Source organism: Prosopis cineraria, unplaced genomic scaffold, assembly GCF_029017545.1.
Source record: "Prosopis cineraria cultivar Desert tree isolate PC_DT_omini unplaced genomic scaffold, ASM2901754v1 PC1919, whole genome shotgun sequence".
NCBI lineage: Eukaryota > Viridiplantae > Streptophyta > Magnoliopsida > Fabales > Fabaceae > Prosopis > Prosopis cineraria.
Genome location: NW_026557244.1, coordinates 16,248 through 26,036, shown reverse-complemented (window position 1 = coordinate 26,036; position 9,789 = coordinate 16,248). Strand labels below are relative to the sequence as shown.

General features: G+C 34.0%; 1 protein-coding gene across 1 annotated transcript; it reads right to left on the bottom strand.

Annotated features, from left to right (window-relative positions):
• Positions 1-1,239: 1,239 nt before the first annotated feature.
• LOC129301144 (putative ABC1 protein At2g40090) lies at positions 1,240-8,972 on the bottom strand. The gene is given in 13 exon segments (XM_054939716.1): positions 1,240-1,747; positions 2,818-2,931; positions 4,288-4,467; positions 4,554-4,645; positions 5,124-5,235; positions 5,867-6,085; positions 6,896-6,932; positions 7,461-7,561; positions 7,687-7,782; positions 7,921-8,046; positions 8,159-8,313; positions 8,790-8,945; positions 8,948-8,972. Coding segments are annotated over 13 exon segments (1,629 nt in total). The 3' UTR covers positions 1,240-1,531.
• Between the last annotated feature and the right edge of the window lie 817 nt (positions 8,973-9,789).

Here is a 9,789-nt window from a genome sequence, read left to right as displayed (position 1 = left end):
CTTCTACTTCATTTATTTTTTTAAAATTATGTATTAAAATTTTAATTACTATTATTAATGTTCTTATATAAAACATTTAATAAAGTATAAATAGATATTTTTTAAGAATTTAACGTTTTAAATAACATTATTTATAAATAAATTAATTAACTATGGTTTATATTATGATTTAGAGAGAGTAACACGATCATCTATTGGGAGGAGTAAGCTTTAAGAATTAACAGCCGACTTCTTGACATGAACTACTCGGATAACTTCCTTTATTGAAAAGTTATGACTCTGCGCAGCTCGATTCCTTATTCCTCTTTCCTGAATGGGAATTCGAAAATATCACGAATAGATATTCAGTATATACTGGATGGCAAAACTATTTTGCCTTCTTAAATGGTTAATTCAATCGAACAACAGAATTCTAAACTCAAAATAAGTCAAATACACCTCAACAAGCTGCTCTTTAATATGTGTTTTTGGTTGAGGGGAGGAAAAATGCTCCATCATTTGGTTAAAAAATCATTGCCCATGTATGAAATGAATGAACTGGATCTATTTCACTCTCTAGACTTTCATCGCTGCCTGCGCTCTCACTGTGCCTCAGGACTGACATTTTTTTTCTCTTTGCCACTTACCCCATTTGATTCCCACAAGACACCAGTATTGAGCTTATGTTCTGTTGTTGCATGCTTTTTGTCATGTTTATGATTCCTTATGCAAATTTTTTTTCTTGAAGATGGTTTTCTGGCTAAATTGCTTTGTGAACTCGGTCATTTGTTAAGATTCATCATCCAAAAAGTTCTTTTCTTGCCCTGTATGTATACCACTATTGTCATAGCTGCAGTTCCACTCGGAGTTGTTAGCGAGGCTCATCAAATAATAACCTTTTTGGAGGACGAGGTTTAATTAAAAAAAAAAATAGATACGAAGTGAGTTAAAAAAAAAAAATACTATTCTAAAACTGGTTTATATGAGAAAAAGTAAAAATAAAATAAAATTTAGCATGTAAGGACATAATAATAAATTAATTATTACCTCTCCTTTCCTCTCCTCTTGAAAAACCAAAAAATCATTTTTAGACCTCTCCTCTCTCCTCCAACTAAACACAACCTTACACTGATGAAATAGACATAATCCAACACTTAATTGAGTCAATGTCCAACACAGTCACGCTTACCTCGTATTTCAGCAAACCAACAAGAGCGCAAGGACGGAATATAAAAGAGTCATCAAACAAGTTACAAATGCTTCAGCTGAATTGAACTCTATTGTCTTCATTATTTTTCAATTAACAACTCCCCTTATTAATAGGGACTTGCAACAAATTTCAGGTATCAGAATGAATACAAGATTATACGTGTATAACAAATAAAAAATGGTAAGTTGAACATCTACTTTTGATCCCCAATATTAGCTAAAAAGAATCTGCAAAATGGGAATCCGGATTCTGACCACGGAGATAAAGAATAGAGTAACTTGTTTGACAAAAGAATGGATTAATTCGGAAAACGAATTTGGCAGAGAACGCCTACTTTATGAATTATGATCCTTGGTTTGACCAGGACAACGCCTTTCTGAGTTGTAAAAGCCACAAGGCTACCTGCATTCCCCAGAGCCTCCCTTCCAGCAAAATGCCATCCAATATAACACTCAACCAAGTTAAAAGGGATTTGCTTTGCGACATCTTTGCCTCGATAACAGCCTTCGAAGAAACCTTACCAATGATATAAAATGTCTCCAAAGAAGATCCCTGCAACTGAACAAGATGGCCAAAGAAAACAAGAATATCAATGTGTTTATCATAGAAAACAGAAACAGCTACTCCACTACATCGGAAATAGATGATGTACATTCTTCTTTTTAACTAAAAATATAAATCCCTTAGAATATAATTGCAGTTTTGAAGTGATTTTCTAGTATCAATTATCACCTTTTTTTTTTTTAATATCAAAGGGGGAATAAAAAAGAGGTACAAATTATTAGCCTAAGAATGATCACCTTACATTTTGTTTTAACCGAAAAAAAGAAAAAGCTGGAAGTGGTATATTTGAAAATTTTCACGCGATTTTAGAGAACCATTAAGATGACAAAAAAATCAATAGAAGCTAACTTGAGCAAGCCGTTCGAGTTCACTACATGCTCAACATTAGCATTGTTGCTAATATTGGAGAAAATTAATTAAGATTGTGTCAATCAACAAAATGAAGGAACTTGGCAATGTTTCATACGACGCCGTTTCATATAATCTCTTTAATCAATTGCAATCCTTAAAAGACATTCAGATCAGATTTTGTTTTGAGGAGAATTTGGGGAAGTGATAATATATAATCATCAGTACCATGGCTGTCTTGGCATATGGCCAGTATGGAATAAGGATTTTACTTCATTCCATGCTAATGTTAGGTAAATTAGTATAAATAAACAAATGAACAGAAAAAATCAATTCAAGGAAGGTAATATCCAAAGTTTAGAAAATAATGAAATTACTTTTTCAAGTATATGGTAGCCAAAACTATACAACAAGAATTCTCATTTGCGTTGGAGGTGGTGGTGGAAGTGGCTCATTAGCAGGGGAGATAGTTGAAATTGTGTCTGATTTTATGAAATGGAAATTTCATTCAAGTTACCAGTCCCTCATTTGAGGGAATTCACATTTCCAAGGGAATAATAATTCACTCACCCCCTTTCCTGGGTTGTTAAAAATTAAAAAAAAACATACTCCTCACTCATTCCCATTCCCACCATCCTTATTTACTCAGCCAAAAACATCCTAAGGTCGCATTAGTTAATGAAGTAGAGTGCGGACAGAGTTAGAATAATCTGTACCAGAGAATTGTTGACTGCACGTAAACAGTCATTTGTCTTCAGCATTAACAGAATTACACGTGGTAATCTCCTCAGAAGCTCTGAGATTTGAGAGAAATACTGAGAAGCATACATCTGCAAAAGAAATTAGCACGGTCATCTCAACGTTTTATTTCATTCTACACTAGACACACAAGGGTAATCATTTTCGAATGCTAATAATTCACCACACCATCAAAGTAACTCAACCTTGCTCTACTTGCACCTAATTATTACAAGCTCTAAACCTATGAAACACTTGTGGCACAATCACACATGCACACGTGAACCGCTGAACTTTACTATAACAGAGCAATTCAAGGACGGGTTCAGCTGCAGGACACAGAATATCATACAATACAATAGAACACTCTTTTCCTATCGAAACCCAGCATGATCAAAGTTCTGACACGGCCACAAAGTTAAAGACAAAATAATAGATTTCAGGTAACAAATTTTAGAACAACATGCTGAGAAACTTGTCTGATACTCAAGAATAACTCTTACATAGCGGAAGTGTTAGCATCAAGAGTTCATCATCATTGAAGAGTCTTACAGTTTTCATGGATCTTTATCTCTATGGGTATGTTTAGATAGAAGGTAATGGAATGAAAGTGCTGGGTAGAGAAAAAAAATTTATTTGGAGATTTTCTTTTGTTTTGAAAATGAACACTTTGTCCTTTTTATTCATTCTTTCCATCCAAACATATTTTAGGAGGAAAATATATTTATACTGGGTTAAAGAGCATCTCATTGATCTGAGTACTATATACGAGAGGTAGTTATATATACAATAACTATCCTAGATTGGAGATAACGTAGTCCTAAACTATGCCAAAAAATCAGCCTAAAATATGGTCCTTATAAGGATTTGATCCTTTGGCTGTTTACAATAAAGAATATCTAATGCTAATATCATAACAATGTGGGTGTAACATATTCGATTTAAATCTAACCAGAGAAAATATTTACTTGATAAATTCTGATCATTTCCCTTCCCTTCCCTTTCCTTCCTCTTCATTCTCCTGAACCCAAACATACCCTTGGAGCTCATCTTATATTTTTGAAATAAAGGAATGTACAAGAACTGGAGAGTGTATTTTTCTTCAATACCTCTCTTCTCATCTTCTGCCAACAATACCTTCTTTGCTTTCACCCAGGACATGTTTGGTACAAAAATGAAAAAGTGTAAAACAGAAAATGGATTTGAATTTTTTTAAAAAAAAAATCATGAACGAAAATCACCATCATACCCCTACTTTTAAAAGGTTAGAAAAAACAGACATTATTAAATAATGACAATTAAAGTATAATATACAGTATGCGAAGAGGATAGAAAGGGACTTCATTTTCATCCATAGAACCAAACATACCATAAATTTCAGAACAGTATTAACCTTAGGCTGATAAAAACCGAAAGATATAAGAGATTGCCTTTAAAGCAGAGCTCACCTGCAATTCTGATATCTCGCTCTCACTTCCCTTTATCACTAAATGATCCACAGATTGGTCAACAACTCTATTCCATGGTCTCATGGTTAGAACTCCTGCAAATAGTGCATATAAATCCTCTCCAGCACCCAATTTAGCACTATACTCCTTTATCCCCCTAGCATCAGCAAATACCAATGCCTGTACCATAGGAGAAAATGAAGGAGATGCAATCAACAATCTCAAATGAGATATATCAGAGCAAATATGAAAAATAAGTAATGTACCTTCCACAGGGAAGCATAATTAATTCTTGTATGGAAATCGAGCTCTTTATAAAGTCCATGGTCTAAAAGAATCAACTGTGGTTTCCTCTTGCCTATATATGAGAATTGAGATAAGAAATAAATGAGAAACTTTGACCCAAAAAAAATGGAAATAAAAAATTATCCATCAAGCTATGACACACATGGACACCCACATCTCAAATTTCAATCATAATCTCAAGAAGGCAGCAAGGAGATAGCATTCATCTGGAAGAACTACAGTGCATGTCTTTCCCGTTTCTCATAAAATCACCATCACCAGTATGGACACATTCTACTGATTATCATTTACATCAATTACATTCAATTTCTCAAGTTCCTGCTGTTCTGGTATCTTGGCACTACCATTTCTACGTGTTTACACCAACAAAGCATGCTGTTCGAATAATGACAGGGTTTTACACTTTGTCATTAAGTGGCTCCCAGATGTTACATTCATTTGTGGGGAATTGTTAGAGCATACTCAGATCCCAAATCTTGCAACCACAGTTGTACAAAGACTTCGAGTTTGGCTAGGGGACAAATCCTTACCCAGGATGTTCAGTCTGCTAGAAGGCCATGGACGAACCAATAGGTTAGCAGCATGAGGATCACAATGCACAAATCCATGCTTGAACATCATTTCAGCAAAAGTTTGACTGACCTGCATAGACAATTATCACATTTTACTAAATTATTTTGGTCACAGATATATAATTTAGAAATTGCATATCATATACAATAATAATAAAAAGTTCCTCATTTAACCAACAAACTTTGTCGAATCATACTTTTAGTTTACATATTATATCCAATCCAAGATGTCATAGCACAAAATAATAATCTGTTAGAACAAACCTCCCAAAAACTACCACCTATCCATCATTTCATTGCAAAGCCATACATGATCTACCATGGTATATACTCCAAAACTGAAGCATAGCTGACAATGGGTAAGTAGGATTCCCAATACAAGTCATTCTTGAAACAAGTAGCTCAAGGATCTATAACAAAGCCCACATACAAGAACTTATTGAGCAGGACCAGAAGATGATTATCAAATCTGTTTATTTGAAGAATCGAAACATAATTCTCAATGGATTGGTAGAAACAACACTGTTACTCAAATCAGCATATAGTGGAGAGATTTTAGGGAGAGAATTATCGAACAACAACTGAAAAATAAATCTAACAATCTGGATAGGATCAGGAAATAAAGAAAATATTGAATAATTAAATTCTAAATAATCCAAATCTTCTACAGTCGACAAGAATCATATCTCATCAGCACTTACCAATGTTGAAACATCATGTGGACGGATCCCGAGTCTTCTAATGGTCTTTACATCATTTATTTGGGCACCATCCATGAATTCCATCGTTAGCAACTTTGAAGTGCTTAGATTCCAATAAACTTTTGGTGCATATATATAGTTTGCAATATGAGGAGAAAACCTCTGGAAGTTCTCCAAACATTTCTCACTATTCTTTGCCTCAGTCAAAAAGTTCAATTCCTGGAAGCCAAAACATCAATTAGACAGATCAGAAATCATTTGGTGAAAATAGCAAATGAGAGAAAGGGGGAGGGGGGAAGGCTATGCTAACAGCAAAACCACATGGCACTAGAATGCACACATTTAAATAATTTGGCATCAAAATGTAAACAGGCCACAACAAAGGCACTGAAGTGTATTTGCCTATGAATTAGAAATTCAAAATAGGATTACTCAGGTTTATTACAGTTCAGGAAAACAATCATCAAGTAAGTTGTTTTTGCCTATTTACACATAACTTTGCCCTTTTATTAGGAACAATTGATAATTGAATACTGTTGAATACAACAAAATTGTAATAAGAGTCTTTTACCATCAAAAGCTGGCTCATTTAGTATGATGAAGCCTTGTCCAAAAGGTTTCAATTCAATTCCAATTGGTGTTAGTTGGTAGGCATCCAACATTTGCAATGCTCACTTCCTTAGAGTTCGAAAAGCCTATATAACTTCAATTTTACCACACCAAAACAAAAATTATTGATGTTCTTTCACCCACATCTTATTTTTCTCTCCTCAAATCCTCTTCCCTTCACAATTTTTTGTGTTTGTCCCGCATCATTATATTAAATGATATATGCATTATGAAATCAATTTAACACCCACACAGGCACATGTTTTTGTTCCATGTTTGGCCGGAAAAACACAGCAGCAGCAACGACATTAGTTAACACAAAAAAGTTTATCAACCATTATGCAAGAGTCATCAAAATGCATGTGCTGACAGATTTATACTTTTAATAGGCCCAGACATTTTTTGCAGTTAGCAACTCACCTTGGGTAAACTTTCCCGTATTTCATCAACCAGCCATCTGAAGACAGAAGTCAAAAGAACTGTAGCATCAATGGAATTGCAAGGCAGCATAGTAGAAGGAAGATACATAAGGCTTAATAATTATTGTTCAGAAAACTTATATTGCTCAGTTCCTCTAATACTCCCTCCGTAGGAAAAAAATTGTGGAAGGTGATTTGTCTCTATTCATAAGACAAATTACAAAATTTGAGGAGTATTCAATTTAATATTGTTCCCAACATGTCCCTATTGAACGTATAAAATGACTTGCTATAAATGTTGTCTTCCCCATTAAAGGTTAGCGAATAAAGTGGGCTTTTATATAAGGGTAGAATTGCAAAAATGGAAGTAGGTTTAAGACATGAATTAGTTAAGTTAGTTTAACTAGTATGTAAGAATTAGGTAATTTTGTCATTTAAATAGAAGCGGAGGTACAGGCATCCATCAGTTATGATAAGCATGTTGCTGACCCAGATGGCTCCTAAATTTCCCAATCATTAACTTGGTTAATCTCAAACAGGTAAAAGCATTGCAATTGCAATAGTACCTATAATCAAAACTGGGGAAAATCCTATGCAAAGTGTTCACAATAAATTCCACAATGGCATGATCTGCGGCCGCAGTATCAGTCATGTGAGTATGTTGAACCTGGATATCAACAAATTCCAAGGACAAGTACAAGAAATTTTCATAAGAAATACTAATGCTTAATTCACAGAAAGAAATTTGATTCAAAATAAATTAATCATTAATAAAACAGAAAAAATCAAAACCTTCACAGCAACTTTTTGCCCATCATGGGTGCGGGCTACATGAACTTGGGCAAGGGAAGCACTTGCCATTGGAACTGGATCGAATTCAGAAAATATCTGCACATTAGAAGGCTTAATTTAGCCACCACTACAGCAGTATTTCATAACAAATTACAGATAAGCATTAGAAGCACACGGGAATGCCAAATCCTTCCAGTTAAAATGAAGCTTTTGTCAATAGGAAATTAAACATACTGTATCAGGTGTTTCTCCAAGTTCTTTCTTAAAGACCTCGCATACTTGATCATATGAAGAAACTGGACATTTATTCAACATTGACTCCCTCATTGTCTGAACATATTCTTGAGGAATTAAGTATTCCTGTCAAGAGTCAAGAACATGCATGAGATTTAAAGAAGAATTAAGTATTCTTGTCTGAAAATAAATCAGACTTGCATTTTATCCATAAGATTAAAAGAGGAAACCAACACACCAACTGCCCAATATGTTGGCCAAGCTTTATATAAATCCCTCCGTTCTTAAAACACAGCTCTTGAAGTTTACGTGCAGAGCGGAGGTGAACTTCGTGCTTGACTGCTGACCGCTCATTACTTCCTTCCGGCAGTCCCCACAGGGAATATTCATAATCTAATGAAATACAAGAAGAAAACCAGCTTAAGCCCAGCTCCGTTTACAAAGAAATGTATATATAATAACTTCGAGATTATCCTTGATCAATAAGGCGCATATAGACAAATGATCACATCCGTGTGTGTGTGTATGGCAAATGTAGTCCAGTCTATATCACGGTATCACCAAACCCAATGTAAACAGTCTTACTCGAATAACAAACTTGAGCCGTTGAATTGGTTTCACCAGAGGTAAATTTTATACAAGTATTTTCCAAATTAGAACCTACTCGAGTTCGAAAAGCTATATCTCTTGACCCCTGACCATCCTTCAAATATCCCGCCACCTCACCTCCACTATTCATCAACTAAGGGAAACATTTAAACTCAAATGAATCTATGACAAGAAGCAAGTACCAAAAAAAAAAATCACAAACTACAATATCACGGTGACGCAAATCTCCAATTATGGAAGTTCGGAGATATCAAGGTTACCGAAAGCAATGTTGGCAGCGGTGATGGCGTCGCGGATGAGGCGAGGGGGGACGGTGGTGCATAGCTTGAGGGCAGTCTCGGGGTCATCGGAGGTGGCTATGGCGGCAGCGGCGGCACCGCCGCCAATGGCGGAGGCAAACAGAGCAAGCCTTGTCCAGCGCGCCATAAAGATAGTGGGGCCATCCTTTAGAAACTAGTCGCAGCTCTCAGCCTCGGAGCAACGCAACGAGGCAAGGCCAAAGCTAATCACTTAAGTTGATTTTTTTTTTTTTTCGAGAATCTTCTTCTCTCTGGTGCCAAAGTCATTTGCCAGTCAACGAGTTAGAAAGGAAAGGATAATTAGCCAAGAAAATATAACCTAAAAAGAGACAGGAAAAATATAATAAAATTTCATCAAAATATATAAATAATAATTAATTTTTTTAAATGTCATAATTTTTTTAAGTTTTAAAATAAATGATTAAATTAATCCTTCGGTCTTAAATTTTAGGACATTTTTAAATTAGTTTCTCTATCTCAAAGCATAAAACACTTTAAGTATATTGAGATTTTATTAAATGCATCAATTTTAATATTACTCTTTCTTTTTCTATAATTAATTTTCATCTCTTCTCTTTTTAATATATTAAATGATGAGTATTTTTAAAAGTTTATATTTTTATTTTAGAAAGATAAGATTGTTAAATGAATTTAATAAAATTAATTAGTATGTAAAATTTTATCTAAAAGTATTTTATAATTTGAGATAGAGAAAGTATTTTTTATTTAAAATAAAAATAATAGGTTTGGCTTTATTTTTTCAATTGTAATTTTTATTTAAATAATTACAACTTTTATTATGTGAATAGTAAAATTAAATAAGAAATTATAACTTTTCACATGAAATTTTTTTTATCATTAGAGTCCAAATTTTAAAAATAACTAATATCAATCACAATTTTTATTTGAATAATCACAACTATGCTTTCATGAATCACAAAAATTAAATAAAAAATCACAA